Genomic DNA, 20,027 nt, shown 5'->3' on the forward strand with positions numbered 1-20,027 from the left:
TTCTCCATTAGCCTCTCGAATGCTGGAAACAAAACAAAACATTGTTTTAGAATAAATGTACAGTTAGGAAACCTGTCGGTGTGGCAATTAAAAAGATACAGTGTTAACAATAACCAGTAGAACTCAGCTTTTGTGTCTGTTCGAAGAAACGTTTGATATGAGTATATGGGAAATTGCTTATTATTACATATAATTATTTTGTATTGTAAAAAGGAAAGATTTGTATTTTTCCAAGTATTTAAATAGCTCAAAAACTACTAGGCCGATTTCAAAAATTATTTCACTAATAAATAGCTACATTAATACTGAGTAACATAAACTATAGCTGTTGCTCGCGACTTAGTCCGGGTGTAATAAAAAATACATAGAATACTAGCTTTCGCCCACCACTCCTTCCGCGTGGAATTTATAAAAAAAAAACAAAAGTGAGTAGCCCATGTGTTTTTCCGGATCCTCTACATCTATGCCAAATTTCATCGAGATTTATTGAGCCATTTAGATTACAAACTCTAACAATCCATCCATCTAAACTTTCGCATTTATAATATTAGTAAGAAGTAAGATGATGGTACTCTATTGTTGAAAGAATTTTTTAAATCGACCCAGTAGTTTTTAAGCTATATCAATACATACAAAAATAAAAATCTTTCCCCTTTATAATATTAGTATAGTTTATACTATCAATTTTTCTACTCACCATAAGCAATATCCTTGGCAGAGAAGATCCTACCATAGAGGTCAGAAATAAGTACGGAAGCCATCTCGCAGTGCGAAGGCTTATGGTCTAGAGCTATCTCCACAATCGTCTCGCACACCAAGTGGCTCCTCTTAGCGGTCACAAACTCCAATAAATCTTCCGCAGCAGCGTTCGTGTCACCATGCTCGAAATATTCCAATATCACAGGTTCTGATTTTCTCTGGAAAATAAAAAAATATCTATAGCATACTAGTTTTCGCTAGCGATTCCGTTCGCGTGTAATTAAAAAAGTAACCTTTGTTCAATATCCTCTACATCTGACTTTCATCGAGATCCGTTCAGCAGTTAGACTGCAAACTCTAACAAAAATCTACGTAAACTTTGCATTTTTAAACGTTTAAATGTTGTAACATTTAAGTTGGAACACCGACAAGTTTCCCGATAGTACATATTGCTTAGGTTTTAAAGTGTTAAGTGACTAGATCTTAGTACAATGTTTTAAATTGTATTCTAAAGTGTATAGAGTTACAGTCAGCCTTATTTTTATACGAGCTGTTGCCCGCAACTTCGTCCGCGTGGTATTAGAAAACATACAAACTATATAAATAACAAAAAGCTACGTATCCCTCGGGAACCGGACATTTCTCGGAGATGAACCTCATCCCATGTGTACTCCAGACTTTTTTTTATATCTGTGCCAACTTTCAAAAGGATATGTTGAACCGTTGCAGAATGATCGAGTAAACATTAAAAAACTAAATTAATGAATCCCACAGGAACCGTAACTATTCTCGGGATAAAAAGTACCCTATGTGTTCTTCCAGACTATGCTCTAAACCTGTGCCAAATTTCATGGAGATCCGTTCAGCCGTTTAGGCTACAAACGCTAACAAACATCCATCCATCTATCCATCCATCCATCCATCCATCCATCTAAACTTTCGCATTTATAATATTAGTAAGAAGTAAGATAACTTTAAACTGTCGTGGTTTTTACAAATATAATGTTCGTAAGATACGGGTTTCTTATCACAATTGGGTTGTTTTAGCTACCGATATAGCCATGTTCACGGGCTGACAAAAGTGATTCGGTAGTATGAAAAGAAATGGGGCGGTAAAATAACCCAATCGTGGTAAGAAACACGCTACGGACAGTATAGCCTTATTTTAGTTTAATACTGTATTGCAGATCCTGCATTCAATTCGACCTCGGATTGCAAAGCCTCGGATTGGTCGTTGAACTCTGTTACTATGCATAACACGATCGACAATCGAACAAATCGATAAAGGTTATGCCACACTAACATGTATTTATTTGTCACGTATCGGACGAAAATATCAAAGAAATATTTAGTTTCCTTTGTGTAAAATTTCACATTCAATTCACACAAATTAAAATGGACAAAAAGTATTTAACGGAAAGTTGTGAAGACTAGCTGTCACCAACAAATCCACCTGGGAGTAAATAAAATAAAATAAAATATAGTAATAGGGAATATGCATGTATTTTAAAGTTTTGATATCGTGTTTACAGTAAAAATACTTCAAGAGTGTATTTCTATATAAAATAACGTAAATGAACTGTGTATTGACAACACAGCGACGCCATATTAGATAAGCCACTTGCTTCGACCAATAGTGTGCGTTTTAGAACTTATTAAGGGAATATGAAAAAAGACACTTTTTAATCATTAAATTTTGCCACTAAATCACATTATACTAAAAAAGTCTTTGCAGGAATGTTTTTATAGTAATAAAGTATACTTAAAAAAGTTTGGTACAATTTGGCGTCATATGCATAGGCTATTAGCCTATGTCCTACTATGACAATTTTTATCGAGATCCATTTAATCATTTTGAAGATATGTAGTAAAAAAATCCATCCATTTAAACTTTCGTATTTATTACTAGTTTTCGCTGATGTGACTCTGAATCATGACACCGACCTAGTGGAGTTAAAAAACCAAAAAAAAAAGTAAATCGCGTATGTATTTTTCTAGATTATTCTCTACATCTATGAAAAATTTAATCGAGATCATTTCAAGAGTTTAGTCTAATAATAATAATAAAAAAAAATAAAAAAAAAAATAATAAAACGTTTCATAGTTCATAGTTCAAATAGTCTGCAAAACTTTCGCATTTATAACATAAGCAAGATGATTTAAAATAAATATTATTTGACATGTGTAAAGTTACCTTTACATTGTCGCCTTTGAACGTTTGCATAATATTTTTAAATCGTAAACAAAGGACTATTACGATGCTCTTGTTATTGAATCTTACTAATATTATATATACGAAAGTTTAGATAGATGGATGGATGTTTGTTAGCATTTGTAGCCTAAACGGCTGAACGGATCTCCATGAAATTCAGCACAGGTTTAGAGCATAGTCTGGAAGAACACATAGGCTACTTTTTATCCCGGGAATAGTTACGGTTTTATTCGGATTCATTAATTTAATTTTTTATTGGTTACTCGATCATTCTGCAACGTTTCAACATATCTTATTGAAATTTTACACAGATGCAAAATCAAAGTCTGGAGTCATGGGATAAGGTTCAAACCCGAGAAATATTTACGTTATAAAAAACTAAAATTCTGCTACTATAAATTAGAAAATTTAGATGGATGTTTGTTATAGTTTATAGCTTAAACTGGTGAACGGATCTCAATGAAATCTGGCATAGATGTAGAGGATAGTGTGGAAGAACACGTAGGCAATTTGCTTTTGTATTTTAATTTCACGCGATTTTTCAATAATCCGCGCCAGGTCTGGATATAAAAGGGTAATATGCTGGTAAGATATACTTGAAAATTACTTTTAAAGTTAAAAAATAAAGAGGGTTTTAACAATTTTATACCTAGTATCATGATCGATGTTGTGCAAACATCTTTTACTAGGTCAATACGAACAGACAGCAACAGCGTCGAGTTTGGCTCGGCGATGCGAGGTCGTTGACACGAACGATAACAAGATCGCGTGGTCATAATAACAGCGGGCGTAAGATTTATAAATTACTAGATTTCGCCCGCGACTCCGTCCGCGTGGAATTAAAAAAAAAAGCCTATGTGTTCTTCAAGACTATCTTCTACATATATGTATGTAAAATTTTATCGAAATCTGTTTAGCAGTTTAGACTACATTTTTTTTATAATAAACGGTCGCAAACGAGCAAACGGTCACCTGAATCCATCGAAATGAAAAGCGACCGCTGCACATAAACATCCGCAATTGCGCTTGCGCAATCAGATGCGCTGCCTACCCTTAATTGATGGAGGAGGAGACTCACATAAAAAGGACATTTCCCTTTCCTATGCGTCTCCTCCACCGTCAAATCCAAATTTCCTTCCCATCTTTTCTTCAGAAGAAAAGGGTGGAAAAGAAACTAAATTAGGCCTCCGGCACCACACTCATCAGACTGTACGCGGAATTGCTTCCACTTCACGCCTGTTTTCTGTGTGGTTGTGGTATTACACCGGGCGGGCCGACCCGCGAAGATGTTATAGCGGACACTACCACTGTTACAATTAGTTTCTTTTTATTATTATCCCTTCGTGTACTCACTGTTATCTTATTAGTTATTTGTTATAGACAGAATTTGTCTCGTTGCAATGAACAAGGTACTTTTTCCTGAAGTGATCCCTTTAACAATAATCGCTTCCGCTTATCGCTTGCTGTCTCCGCTTGTAGTACGACCACACAACAAGTTTAGTAGATCTTGTTTGTCGCAACAGTCTACCGGAGTTTTTCTGTATTTTAATAGCGTGCGTTTGTAAATGTTTATCCGTGGATATTTATATTTACTTGCAGTTGTTTTTTATGGTTTTAAGTATTAAATTGTTGTACATTACACACGGCTTATTCGCCTATTAATATTAGTATTTCTTTGTAATTCAAGTATTTTTTTTTTGGGAAAATAAAAAAATGATTTTAGTTATCAATACAGATAAATAAAATTGTAACTTGCATATCATAATAAAATATCTTGAATATATGATGTAATATTTCATTACACATCATATTACACTCCCTTAAGCATATCTTTCACACAATCCATACATTTCAGTCTTCCTCTACGTTTGTAGCCAACATTTAATCTTCATCATCATCATCATCATCATCATCATCGCCTAATTTAAGTCCCTTTCTCTTTATCACTCTTTTCTTATAAGGAATGGTTGGGAAGAGGAAGTGGATTTGACGGTGGAGGAGATGCATAGTGTTAGGAATAAAATTAGTACCGTGCTATAGAATTGGCGCAACTCTAGATTATCGGCATAAACGTCACGTCCCTAGCTGACAGCTGTCAATGTCACTAGAAGTATGGATAGATTGGCGCGCATCCTAAGTCTTGACGAGAAGTATTGCTCTGAGTTAAAAGCGACAGTATCAATTAAATAAGTTGTCTAATAATAGGAAGGGGAAATATCCTCTTTATGTGCGTCTCCTCCTCCGTCGTATAAGGGTAGGCAACGCATCTGATATTGCGGATGTCTATGGGCAGCGGTCGCTTCGCCATTTTGACGGTTTCAGGTGGCCGCTTGCTCGTTTGCCACCTTGTTATAAAAAAAAAAATCACCACCATACGTCCCCACCGAGGTACTCGGAGCCTACCTAAGTTAGGTTACTAGGTCATAGTCAACCACTGCACTGCGGGTTGTCTTCACACATATCTTTGAATTTCTTCGCCGATATGTGCAGGTTGCATCACGATGTTTTCCTTCACCGTAAGAACGTCGGGTAAATTATTATTATTTTGCACACACTAGCAGCTAGTTAGCTGATGCGTGTGCGTTGTATGTTGTGTAGCTCGGAGATTTTAAGATTATCTAATCTATTTTTAAAAGCGTTGACTGTTGGAGACGTCACTACAGTATCCAGTAGCCTGTTGTTCCATGCCGTGACTACTCTGTTAGGCAGAAAATACTTGAATGTGTTCCTTTTTGCTGTTGGTTGCCATAGTTTCAAACGATGACCGCAGGGGTTCATAACAGTTTGGTATAAACATGTCTTTAAGGCTGGGCACGTCATGTCACGTCATGTGCACGGTTATGTACATATGAAATTCGAAAATCATTGGTACAGCGGGATTCGAACTAAAGACCTGTATATTACAAGTCAAGTGTTCAAACTCCTGAGCCACCGACGCTCTTTTACTCAATCTTAATACTTCCTTGTTAATATCTTAAAATATATTGTTTACTGTTAAAAAAATCCCTAAATATACCAATTTGTGTGCCAAAAATGCGAACAAAACACACAATTCCGAACAGCCTTGGAAAACTACGATCAACACGAAAACAAACCGTGCGTTTATTCACGTATACATTGTTTTGACGCGTAAAAGATACTAGCTGTGCCCGTGCGGCTTCATACGCTTGAGATTATGAATATTTATTTTATCGTTTACATTTGTCAAATTATCAATAGCAAATGTCAAAATGACATAACATGACCTTGGAAATCTTGCTTCCTTGATGTTGGCAGCAACTTATGGTCTCTTTTCCACATTAGGGTTTTTATCTAAAATATTTACCCCCTAAGTTTAATAGCGTGAAAATATATAGCCTAAAGCGTGACGTAAGTGTAGAGCTTTTTATTAAAAAAAGAATTGCTCAAAAATATGGTGTAATTGCTGACATCTTAGGCAACAAAGAAGTGTGTGTTTACGCTTTATTATAATAGTAGAGTATAGATATAAAAAAGCTACGACTTTATCCAATTCCAAAATACTCAATACTGTTGCTCGCGACTTCGCTCACGTGAAATTAAAAAAAAAAATAATAAAAAAATATGGCCTATATTACTCACAGATTACCTTTTAACGGTAAAAGAATTTTTCAAATCTGCCTAGTATTTTTGAGTTATTTCAATTCATACAAAAATACAAATCTCTCCTCTTCATAATATTAATATAGATAATGAAAGATAAAAAAAACTAGCAGTTGCTTGCGGCTTCATCTGCATTAAATTAAAAACCTTAATTTATTGCTTACATTTGTCAAACTATCATGACTAGATGGCACTAAACTTGAAAACGAATATATTACCGTTCTGAGAAAGTACCGGTGAAAAAATTCACTATGCCTCGTCTATCTCTCTATACTAATGTTAAAAAGAGGAAAGATTTTTTTTTTTATTTATTGAAATAACTCAAAAACTACTATACCGATTTAAAAAAATCCTTCACCATTATAAAGCTACGAAATCAGTGAGTAACATACTCTATATTTTTATTAAACCTTTTTGGAACAACCAAAGCAAATTTAATTCAAAAACAAATAGCATACAATATATATATTTTTTATAATAATAAAAAACAAAATCGACTTCCAAACAAAATACACTAAAAATAAGATATTTTCAAAAAAGAAACAATACACTAAAAAGTAACGAAATAATTCCTTGAAAATAGTAAACCTCTCTTATTGTAGCTGTTATGTCTATATTGTATAATTATCATTCCTTTGAAGTAAATATAATTGATTAACGTTACTTACCACGACTTCCTCTGGATCCGCCTCCACAATAACCTGCTTGAACTCGATATCTCCATTGCTGACTGCTTCAGAGTCATAGTTTGGGTCATTTGCGTCCTCCTCGTATTCCTCTAGAAGCTCACATCCTGGTGCACCCCAAACACCCTTGCCACCAGCGCCACCTGCAAGTGACAGCATTCTAAGTGACAGGGGAAAGTCTACTGATGTTGGGTTGCTGAAGTTTCTATTTTATCAAGCTTTCGCCCGCGACTCCGTCTGCGTGGAATTAAAACAAAAGTGAGTAGCTTATTCCGTACTATCCTCTACATCTATACCAAATTTCATCGAAATCCGTTCAACGGTTTAGACTACAAACTCTAACATCCATCTAAACTTTCGCATTTATAATATTAGTATGAAGTGAACAATTGGTGTCGGGTTAACCTAACTTTAAAATAGGTAAAACTCAAGTTAAGTAGTTCAGGAACGCATATGAAAGATATGGAACCAAAAACACTAACGAATTGTTAACTGTAGTTGAGAAACCGGTCATGAGACTACTAAGATTGAATTCCAAGTTATAATGGTCTTTCTCTGCCCACATATTTTCTATCTATACTATTATAATAAAGCGTTAACACACGCTTCTTTGTTGCCTAAGATGTCCGCAATTATAGCATATTTAATAATAATTCTTTCTTTTATAAAAAGCCCTACACTTACGTCACACTTTAGGCTACATATTTTCTCGTCATTAAACTTAGGGAGTAAATATTTTGGATAAAAACCCTAATGTGGGAAAGAGACCATAAGTTGCTGCTCAAGGGAGCAAGGTTGCCATGTTTTGTCATGTCATGTCATTTTGACATTTGCAATTGAGAATTTGACACTTGTAAACAATATAATAAAATTTTCGTAATTTTGTGCGGATGAAGTCGCACGGTAACAGCTAGTTTTTATATACTTTTACAGGGGGATTTATCGCAAAGTGACGATAACGCCCCAAAGTCTAAAATAAACAGCACTAAATTATCTAACTCCTTTCTTGAACAATAATCGGCCATCTTAAACACTGCCCACACCCTTGCACGAATAGCGTGATGTTTTATTTACAAACATCGTTATCTACAACGTGACCTTGACGTAGAACCGTAATCGCGCCATAACAAAATGTGAGTCATTGTTTTTAGTCATGTTGCGGCGACATTCTACTATTCTTTACTTATCTTACTAATATTATAAATGCGAAAGTTTAGATGGATGGATGGATGTTTGTTAGCGTTTGTAGCCTAAACGGCTGAACGGATCTCTATGAAATTTGGCACAGGTTTAGATAATTGTCTGGAAGAACACATAGGCTACTTTTTATTCCAGGAATAGTTACGGTTCCCGTGGGATTCATTAATTTAGTTTTTTAATGTTTACTCGATCATTCTGCAACGGTTCAACATATCGTATTGAAATTTGGCACAGATATAAAACAAAGTCTGGAGTACACATGGGATAACCTTCATCCCCGAGAAATGTCCGGTTCCCGAGGGATACGTAACTTTTTATAATTTATATAGTTTGTATGTTTTCTAATACCATGCGGACGAAGTCGCGGGCAACAGCTCGTATAATATAATAAAGAGGAAAGATTTATATTTTTGTATGTATTGAAATAACTCAAAAACACTATTGGCCCATTTCAAATTCTTACACCATTAAAAATCTACGTTATCAGAAAATATCATAGGCTGGATTTATTATATTAATTTCCTGCGACTTGGTTCCGCTTAAAATAAAAAAGTAGCCAATAATATGCCCGTCTATGTCAGCTACCCTTCAGTAAAAGTCCGGTCGAAATAGGCCCAGTCGTTTCAGAGATTACCCAACACAGACAGACAAAAAAAAATTAAATGCGATATTCATTATCAGCAACGCAAATACATCATCTTCCCGAAATCTGGATTTTTTCTTTTGATATTACACACTCTAATTTTGTATATATAGATATAGATTTCACACGAGCGAAGTCGCGAGCAATAACTAGTGGCATAAAAAAATACAAAAGGTAGAGAAAGACCGAAGAAAGTGTGTGTATGTATTGTGTAAAAGATATTAAGGGAGTGAATTTAGTTATGACGGCTGGTAGAGATGTATGTAGTACTCTATGCCGACCCTCCGTAGGGACAAGGGCAAATCGATAACATGTCATATATAAGAGGTCATACGACATAATAACAAGAGTGAAAAACATTAAATTCCGCATAGAATTATAAAAACTTTATTTTATTGTTTACATTTGTCAAATTCTCAATTGCAAATGTCAAAATTACCGTTACCATAATAACCTTGCTTCCTTAATGTTGGCAGCTTGTAGTTTATGATCCCCTTCCCACGTGGTTACTTGTACAATTTATTTACCCCCTATGTTTCATAGCGTGAAAATATATAGCCTAAAGCGTGCCGTAAGTGTAGAGCTTTTTATTAAAGAAAGAATAATACAAAAATATGCTGTGATTGCTGACATCCTACGCCACAAAGTAGTGTGTTTACGCTTTATTATATTAGTATAGAAGTACAGATAGATATCAGTATAATGAACTTTGAATGTTTTTATTAATTAACGTGTTAACTTATATTTAAACGAGGATAAATTTGTTTATCTATACTATTATTATAAAGAGGATTGTATTTTTGTATGTATTGAAATAACTCAAAAACTACTGGGCCAATATTAAATTTCTTCCACCATTAAAAAGCTATGTTACCATTGAGTAACGTTAGCTAGAGATTACATTTTATTCTGACACGCGAAGTCACGAGCAAAAGCTAGCATTTAAAAACGGTAAAAAAATATACCCAACCTAGCAACAGGGGTTAAAATAAACGGGGTGCATTCAAAACAACCCCTTTCAATTCTGTATGTACTGTAAGGGTCAGTATCGATCTCTAGTAACCTAGACCTTAGCCGGTTTCGTATTTCAAGGTCATGATCTTTGCTAACTGAACTAGGTCTTATACTATGAATGTACAATCGGAGAATTTGTCGATGCTCGTTAAAAAATATAATCGGATCGTTTAAACGACTTGTATTGCACATCACATTGATTATTACATGAATATTGTTTAATTTCTACTAGCACAAGTTTTGTTCAAACACTAACACTTTATGGATCTTATTGGATTTGAAATAAATCTATAATTTAATTATTATTATTCTATATGACTTTATTTGCTTATATTTGTTTACTAGCTGTTCCGTGCGGCTTCATCCGCATGAAATTGTAAAAACTTTATTTTATTGTTTGCATTTGTCAAATTCTCAAATGCAAGTGCACAAATGACAACCATGGCAATCTTGCTTTCTTGACAATGTCCTTAATGCATAGGGCTTTTTTTTATTAAAAAAAATGTTTATTCAAAATTATGTGTTAACACACAACTATAGCTAGTTACAAATGAAATTAAAAATAAAAAAAAATACACTTTAAAAGTTGTATATGGCAGTATCTTTAGTACCTTTATCAATATGTTATCATGTCAAAGTATGAACAAATGTTTTTTTATTATCAAAACAAACAGATTTTCCACAAAACAGTAACATTGATTAATATGTTAAAAGATTAGATATTGATAAACTTATAATCTATCCTAATATTATAAAGAGGCAAGATTTGTATTTTTGTACTAACTATTTCCAAGCGACTTCATCCGCATAAAATTATGAAAATTTTATTATATTGTTTACATTTGTCAAATTATCAATTACAAATGTCAAAATGACATGACATGATGACAACCTTGCTTCTTGATGTTGGCAGCAACTTATGGTCTCACATTAGGGTTTTTATCCAAAATATTTACACCCTAAGTTTAAAGGCGTGAAAATGTATAGCCTAAAGCGTGATGTTAGTGTAAGGCTTTGTATTAAAAAAAGAGTTATTCGAAAATATGCTGTAATTGCTGACATCTTAGGCAACAAAGAAGTGTGTGTTTACACTTTATTATAATAGTGTAGATAGTATATAGTGTAGATGTATTGAAGTAACTCAAAAACTACTGGGCCGATTTCAAAAATTCTCTCACTATTAAAAAAAGCTATGTTATCAGTGAGTAACAAAGGCTATATTTTCTATTTTTTTTTTAAATTACAGGGGCGAAAACGCCAGCTACAGCTAGTATTATAAATAAATAAAGGATATACGAGCAAATGTGTTTATTTCCATTTTTTTTATTTTTATATTTAACAAATTGTTTCTTCACTAATCTATATCTTTACTAATATTATAGAGTGAAAAGAAGTGTTTTTGCAATAATTGCATGTAACTCAAACACTACTCGGGCAGATTTAAAAAAATTCTTTCACCATTATAAAATCTAGGTTATCACTGAGTAACATATTTTTACTATTTCTTTAATTACATGCGGTCAAAGTCCTGTGCAAAAGCTAATTAACCATAAAAGGGTATTCCTAGTTTAACAAAAATATACAAATGAAATGAGAATCTCTTTTCAAAGTAAGTTAAAAAGTTCCTTCAAATCTATTTCACTTGCACCAGTTAGCGTTTCCATGCCAGCAATGATATTGTATGTTACTGGCTTACTTTACTGGTATAAAGAAATCCACATGTAGGTAGTTACAAAAAAGAAGTAATGGTAGGATCTACATATGTTAAAATCAAGTTTGAGGGTTGATAGAGATGTATTAAGAAGATTATATATACTATGCTGACCCTCAAGTGACTGCAGGAAGATATAGGTAAGTAAATTATGGAATTAAAAAATTTCATTTACTAAATTTTATAATAAATCTGAAATAAGGATTTCTTTCAAACTAATGGGAAAGTTAGGTTAAAGTATTTTTATCTGTAATAAATTTTAGTAGAAAAAAAAATTACAATATAAAGGCGGGAAAAAATGTAAACAAAAATGACCTACGCCAATTTAATAGCTTACTACTGCGCAAAAGTCGAATGTTTGCGTGACCTTGGAACACTAAAATGTCGTTTGTTATGTTGGTAGCCACACCTCAACACGCTAAAATAATACGACCACATGTTTAAACATAATAAAACATTACAGATAACATCGATAACACTACATATAAAGTCATGAAAACATAAAAATAAAACCATATGCACAAATATATTGATAACAAAACACCAAAATATTCCTTTGTTATGTCAGAATCAGGTCAATTCTTATAAGATTATTTTTGTTAATGCGTCATAGAAAACTTCTTAATTGCATAAGTACATAAAAGATAATGCACGGCTACGACCGAACGCCGGTATAAACAAAAAACAAATCAATAATTTACAAATATACTACGATATAAGCAATCTTTCCAGAACTTTCGATCACGTTAATGACTTTATAGGTTGGAATAACACAGAAATTATAACAATGTTTTACCTTTCTTAGGCAGGCCTCTACCGTGGCCATTTCGCGGTCTGCGGCAGTTTTTCCAGCTCCTATACTTCGGCAATGGAGTTGACACCACGCCGACCGCCTCCTTGCTGTTGCTTCTACCATATTTCCTGTGTTTACGCTTAATACGACCGGTATGAGAGCTAGCCGAGTCTCCCGCGCCTCCTTCTACCACACTCTTATCATTTTCATCGGACGCCACGTTTTCTGAATCGCAAACGATACGGTCGACTTCCATTGCTAAACCGGCTGAAATCTCTCAAAGCGTTCTTATGCAATGTTATTACACAATGCAAGCAGTTTTCTATTAGAGAACTGCGGAAAACGCTTTTAGAATCAACATTAAACAATGAGAATTGAAGAGGTTTATTACACGTATTCGGCGATTCGGTGTTATGTATTCAACTTGTGCGTATTTGTTTTGAGAACTCAATCGACGTGAATGAAGCTAGCAGAATAACAAGGTTGCACAACACCAGTGCTGCCAACTTTGCGTAGTAAATATTGCGGAACTAGTGTCATTTTTGATTTCTACAAACGATCAGCTTAATAACGCTCGTTTTTTCAACAAGGTTTTCACAATATTTAAAGTTGTAAGAATACAGGGCTTTTTAAGATTGACATCAAAAACGGTGGAAATACGTTTAAAAGTGAGATATATCCTAATAGACGTCGCGTCATTGTGATGCGTCTTTACTAATATTTTACTAAAAATAGCTAGCAAATCGAATACCTTAAGGGACATGAAACAAGGAAAAGAAAAAGTAAAAAAAAAATGTTTTGTAATAATCTTGTTCAAATAAACGATCTTTCAAAAACGCTCGTTTGTACTGTCACTTTTGCCTTTCACCAATCTACTACCAACTTAAAGAATCAAATTAAAATGTCAATCAAATCACTGATATCCTTCAAAAAAATAATAACACAAAAGTTAACCTAATTTATTATTCAAAACAAATCTATTGCGTGCTAAATTCTAAGTCAACTAATTTAATTAAACAAAAAACTTGTATAGTGACTCAAATGTGTTCGAATTAAATCATTTAAAGTGTTTCATCGAGTTACAAAGATGAAAAAACTCAAACAGAGCATTTTTACTAAGAAATTTAATAACATTGATTCTGATGATAATTGCGACGACATCCTTTGGTCATCCAGTGAGTCAAGTGATTGTGAAAATAAACACATCTTAAATAATTCATTTACCAACATTCGGAGAAGAAAAAGGAAAAAGAAGGTAAACCAAAATGTATCCAACTTAGATATCATAGAAGTTTCAAACAATAAAGTTACTGATCAAACGACCAATGAATTATACTCAGAAAATCGTATCATAGAATCATCACCAGTATTAATTTGTAAAAGTAACAAGAAATATCCAGAAAGTCCAATTTTAAAATCACGTCTAAAAACGTTCAAAAACGAAGTTAACATACCTACTTCACCAATATTATCATCGAAACAACAAAATTGTGGGAAAGTATTAAGCCCTATATTAGAACCAAAGAAATCACCTCAAACAGCTCCTAGTGTTAAAAAGAAATTGTTTATCGAAAACAATAATGTTCTAAAATTAATTAATCAACATAAAATTACTGGCAATGAAGTAAAAGCAAAAAACAATACAAATATATCGAAATTAAATATAGAAAATATCTCAGATGTAGAGGTTTTTGGAACAAATCAATCTTACAATACAACAAAAACAAAAATTAATTTAATAAAAAAAGTACAAACATATTTTGACAGTAATTTCAGTTCGCAAAGTCTATCACAACAGTCAATAAGTGAGTGTGAGTCCACACCTCAAAATATATCCAAATCCTGCGAAGATCTAGAAATAGCTAATATAATAACCCAAGCAAAGGATATCCAAACAAATCAACAAAACAGTTTTCAATCAAGTTGTGAGAATATTGAAAAAACAAAGAAGAAATACAAAAAAGATGGACTGGCATACAGACTGGCTGGTTTATTAAAAAAACAAAACTCAAATATTAGTCTATGGCAGCATGAGAAGTTCCTGGCTACAAATTCAAATTTTGTAATACCAACATGTGAAAACTGGGTGTTCCGAATTCAAAATGTACAATTCAAATATGGCTGTTATTTAATTGAGGCAAAAGATTTAAAAGATGGGGAATATCTAATTGTAATTAATTTAATAAGCATAAATAGTAATTTTATAGCTCCTAATTTTGTTATTAAACTGTATAAGCCATACAATTTATTAGAAATAGATAATTTTAGAGTTATTGTTAATGTTTGTAAGTTTGAATGCCTTTCAATGTAATCAATATTAATTTTATTTTGTAAATAAACTCTAATCAGTACTATTCTTTTTATTTAACAATCATACTAATATAAATGCGAGTTTAGATGGGTGTTTGTTAGATATTGTAGCCTAAACGGCTAAACAGATTTCGATGAAATTTGGTAGATGTAGAGGATAGTCTGGAAGTACACATAGGCTACTCACTTTAGTTTTTTTTTAATTCCACGCGGACGGAGTCGAGGGCGAAAGCTAGTACAAAAATAATTACAGCACTTGTATAAAAAAATCACCAAAACAATTGTAAGAAATAAAACATTTATAGGCACAAAATATATTTCTTTAATTCAGAACTATATAAATGTAAAAAGTTTTAAAAACGCAGTTTACACTTGGCCAGTATTGCTAAATAACTAGACTGTCAATCAACTGGCATCAGTAAATCCATACAATCCATGACTGGCCATCACAACTATCCTACTGTACTGCGCAAGTGAGAACCGCATATAAATGTATGTTTCATTGTGGTATTTCAAGCTTATGATTTTTTTCTATGAACATTTAAACTGTCTTTTCTACTAAAACTTTTGCCACATTCCTGACATAAATAAGGTCTGTTTCCATTGTGTGTCTTCTCATGGTTGGTATATTGTATTTTCTGGATAAAACTCTTGTCACATACTCCACATCTATATGGCTTCATACCAGTATGTATGAAAGAATGTCTGTCAAGTGAACTCTTCTTAGTGAATCTGTAAAAAGATTTCTGATATTACTAATGTTAAAAATGCGAAAGTTTAGAAGGATGTTTGTAACCTAAACTGCTGTACCAAACTTGGTGAAAAGGTTAGATGGAGAGGATAGTCTGGAAGGACACAGGCTACTTACTTTTGTTTTTTAATTCCATGTGGCCAGTTGCAAGCGACAGCTAGTAAACTGTATTACAAACTTTTTACTCAAAAATTACAGATAAGAAAGCAATTTCTACTGACCCAGCATAGTTGACTAATTCTTCACAATTTAAACCTACCTTATTCCACATAAAGTGCATTGAAAAGGTTTGGAACTGTCATGGCTTTTTTGATGTATTTTAAGTGAGTGTTTTGCTGTGAATTTTTTAATACATAAGTTACAGGAATATAGTTTTATTCCTGAGTGACTTAATTTATGTATATCATATTTGCTTTTTATTGTAAAAACTTTGGAACATATTTCGCATTTATGTGTGTTATAAAGAGTGTGTAAATTCATATGTAGTTTAAGGGATTTTATGTTTTTATATTGTTTATTACAATGCAGACATTGATGGTTTTCAATTGTATTTTTATGTTCTGTATGTAAATTAGGTATTTTTTTGTTCATATCCAAAAAGAATTCACTTTTCAAAGGGTTTATTGGTAAATTTTCTTTTTCATAATTCATTTCATAACTACCAGTGTTTTGTTTCTCTTTTAAATTGATTTCATCAGCCAGTGGTATTTTTGTATTTCTTTTAATTATAAAATTATCAGCCAGTCCTGTATTCTTACTTTTAACTGATTGTGAGTTATTTATTTTATGGAAATTAATATGAACAACCAATGTGTCCTTGCGTGTAAAACCTTTGCCACATACATCACAAAGAAAAAGTTTTATACCATTATGTACTACACTATGGGCGTCTAAATGAGATTTTTGATTAAATCTTTTCAGACATATAACACATTCATATTTTTTATTATCAGTATGTGTTAATATATGCCTATTTAAGCTATATTTATTAGTAAAAGTTTTACTACATTTTTCACATACGTAACATCTTCCATTTATATGTATTTTTACGTGACTTTGAAGACTTTGCAAGTGCGAATATCTCTTTAGACAAATATTGCATTTGTATGCTTTGTCTGGATTATGAATGTTTACATGTTGTGAAAGTTTGGTTTGATTTTTATATGACTTCTCACATATCTGGCAGGAATATTTTTTAAAGCATTTTTTGTTGTATTATTGGCATCCATTACAACGCTATAATAATTCGTTTCAGGTTTACTCTTAATTCCTAAAGTAAAAGACAATTAATAGTAAAGTCCTTTAGAAAATAGTGGTTCTAAAAAATTAAATAACTTCGTGTAAAAAAAAAAAACAAAAACAAGAAATAATCAGAAATTGGTATTTGATTTGATTTTGACAGGTTTGACAAAAGGAACTTGTTGCCATAATCTTAAGGTTATGATCTGCCAACTAACCATAAACTCATGTCTTTTACGAAATTGGATTAACAAAACTAAAAAATTATTTACCAAAAGTTCTTAGATTTATTTTTACTGAATTTATACGAAAATGTAAACATAGCAAACAAGTAAAGACGCTTGATAATTTTACACTTCCCTATATTTGTGGTAATTAAAAGCTTCCTTAAACGGTAACACTAGTGGAAAAACCTTCAGGTCGGAGTCCAGAGCTTTCCGTTTTCAGTCGATAATTATTCTGAACGAAAGCACGTAGTCGCTTCCTCAAATGGGGCACTAATTTATATTTTATTAATGTACAATAAATTGTGTTTTAATCGTTATTATTAATTCTTCATTATTCGGTTGTTAGAAGGTGGTTATTATTTTACTATTAAGTGGCTTTTGGTGATGATTCCGATAATCTTTTATGTGAAGTGAGTTTTATTGATTAGTTTCGAAGGTGTAGAGAACTGAGCAATAAGTATGTATGATTCTTTTTCTTGATTTTAAAGAGTTCTTAATTTGTCAGTCAAATTAATAACATGCATGAATATAACATACTCTGAAACACTTATACAAAGCCAGTTTTTACCAAAATTACTGTTAAAAAGGAGAGTATACTTGAAAACGTCTGTTTTCGTTAAATTCGTATTTCCGAAAATCTGACGGCATTATTATTTGAACTAAAAAAAGGACTTCAAAAGAAAACATTACATTTTCATCAGAGTTTTTTAATCTTTATTAAGGATAACCCAAAAATTACTGGTTAGTTTTTAATTATGAAAAAAAGAACGAAACAATATAGCAACTATTCCACATAAAACAAAAAAATGTTAAAATAGAATTGAGAACCTCCTTTTTGAAATGGGTTAATCATACTAATTCCTACTTTCCTCCTAATATTGTAAATAGAAAAGTATAGATGGATGTTTGTTAGGGTTTGTAGTATAAACGGCTTAACAGATTTCGATGAAATTGTACAGATGTAGCGCGTACCATCCTTCGACCACATCTTCACCTTGGTCTAGGTGGGGTAGTGGTCAAGCGCTGGTTTTGCAATTTAAAAAAATGTAGAGGTTTTTTTAAAAACATAAGGTGGCAAACGAGCAAGCGGCCACCTGAATCCGCCAAAAAGGCGAAGCGACCGCTGCCCATAGACATTCGCATTTGCAGATGCGTTGCCTACCCTTATACGACGGAGGAGGAGACGTATATAAAGAGAATATTTCCCCTTCCTATGCATCTCCTCCACCGTCAAATCCACTTCCCTTCCCATCCTCTCCTTATAAGAAAAGGGTGGTAAAGGGAAAGGGACTTAAATTAGGCCTCCTAGGATAGTCTGGAAGGACACATAGGTTACTTGTTTTTTTTAATACTACAAAGACGCAGTCGTGGGCGAAAGCTTCTAATCTCTATATTGTTTTATGCACGTTTGCCAAATGTATTTTAGGTTTATTGTACCTATATACCTTTATTATCCTAAGTACACTTTTAGATCGTACGTCAGTTTATGATATTGTATATATTTCGTAACATCAACGCATGTACACTCAGCTACATAAATAGTATTTCCAAAATATTAAAAAACCCGTAAGGGTCTTCGTTGTATTTTATTCACATACTAGCTGTTCCCGTGCAGCTTCATCCGCATAAAATTATGAAAAAATTATTTTACTGTTTACATATGTCATATTTTCAATTGCAAATGTCAAAATGACATGACGATGACAAACCATGACAACCTTGCTTCCTTGATGTTGGCAGCAACTTATGGTCTCTTTCCCACATTAAGTTTAAATGTTTGAAAATTTATAGCCTAAAGCGTGACATAAGTGTGGGGCTTTTTATTAAAGAAATTCAAAAATATGCTGTAATTGCTGACATCCTACGCCACAAAAAGCGTGTGTTTACGCTTTATTATATTAGTATAGATCCGTCAATGAAATTTATTGATAATCGGATACATGCAAACGGATATGTACATTAGAGGAAGTTTGAAAGTAGCGCCAGTGGTGGAGAATTTGAGAAGCAAAAGGTTAGCGTGGTATGGACATATTATGCGACGAGATGATGGGGACATAAACTCGAAAGTGTTAAGAATGAATATGGATGGCTACAAAGGAAGAGGAAGTCCGAGGAAAGTTTGGATGGATTGTGTGAAAGAGGTTATGCTTAAGATAGGAGTGGATTCAGATATGACGATTGATAGAGATGTATGGAAGAGCAGCAAATTTTATGTTCTAACGATTGTAGCTTTTGTAGCCCCGACTGTACATTTTATGTTTAAAACCGGATTTATATCATCATCGTCATCATCACCAGCTCACTATACGTCCCCACCGAAGGGCTCAGAGCCTACCTTAAAGTTAGGGTGACTAGGCCATAGTCAACCACGCTGGCCAAGTGCGGGTTGGTTCACTTCACACATATCTTTGATTATCTTCGCTGATATGTGCAGGTTGCATCACGATGTTTTCCTTCACCGTAAGAACGTCGGGAGTTATATGTGATTTTCTAAAACTTTGTATATGTAAACATTTACGATGAATGTGCATAGACATGTTATTTCAGCTTTGTGAAGAAGAAAGGGACTAGTGTGTCGGTGAACACAGTTTTATGTACAGTCTGGGTATCTGTCGGTGTCCCACTTTAATAGCTGCACTCTAACCCTGTCTTCCCTACAGAAGGGTATTTTTTTATTTCCCCCGATACCGAAAAATACTCATTTGTAGTTAGTATTTTGTAAATCGGTAATCGTATTTTCAGCGTCAAATTAAATTTTATGTGTTTACGCAATATGGCATTTTTCATTTAAAAGCTTTTTCTAAATCTCTTATCTATCTGTCTATATCTATTTGACAGTGGTAGTGCCCGCTTTAACATCTTAGCACTGCAGGGCCGGCACGCCCGGTGTAATACCACGACCACACAGAAGACAGGCGTGA

General features: G+C 33.2%; 3 protein-coding genes across 3 annotated transcripts in view; 1 reads left to right on the forward strand and 2 right to left on the reverse strand.

The window, feature by feature from the left end:
* The window catches only part of LOC106103290 (programmed cell death protein 4), a 17,362-nt gene extending 4,306 nt beyond the window's left edge, over positions 1-13,056 (reverse strand). The window contains exons 1-4 of the mRNA XM_013283019.1: positions 12,583-13,056; positions 7,201-7,361; positions 698-917; positions 1-22 (exon numbers count right to left, since the gene is read on the reverse strand). Of these exons, the coding sequence (XP_013138473.1) occupies positions 1-22; positions 698-917; positions 7,201-7,361; positions 12,583-12,835 (656 nt within the window). The 5' untranslated portion in view covers positions 12,836-13,056. The remainder of the gene's footprint in view (positions 23-697; positions 918-7,200; positions 7,362-12,582) is intronic.
* A 431-nt stretch (positions 13,057-13,487) lies between these two features.
* Positions 13,488-14,890, forward strand: LOC106103291. Its single transcript, XM_013283021.1, has one exon. It carries the CDS (start codon positions 13,667-13,669, stop codon positions 14,888-14,890), a length of 1,224 nt encoding a protein of 407 aa, XP_013138475.1. The 5' UTR covers positions 13,488-13,666.
* Positions 14,891-15,201: 311 nt separating this feature from the next.
* LOC106103292 (zinc finger protein 12) lies at positions 15,202-16,855 on the reverse strand (the record flags this gene model as incomplete). The annotated part of the gene is made up of 2 exons (XM_013283022.1): positions 15,202-15,621; positions 15,900-16,855. Coding segments are annotated over 2 exons (1,170 nt in total), but the record flags the coding sequence as incomplete, so codon positions are not given.
* Positions 16,856-20,027: the final 3,172 nt, after the last annotated feature.

The sequence above is a fragment of the Papilio polytes genome, unplaced genomic scaffold (genome assembly GCF_000836215.1).
Source record: "Papilio polytes unplaced genomic scaffold, Ppol_1.0 DF823824.1, whole genome shotgun sequence".
Lineage (NCBI taxonomy): Eukaryota > Metazoa > Arthropoda > Insecta > Lepidoptera > Papilionidae > Papilio > Papilio polytes.

Coding starts and splice junctions, on each gene's coding strand:
- LOC106103291 (XM_013283021.1), top strand. CDS start 13,667: ATGAAAAAACTCAAACAGAGCATTTTTACTAAGAAATTTAATAACATT.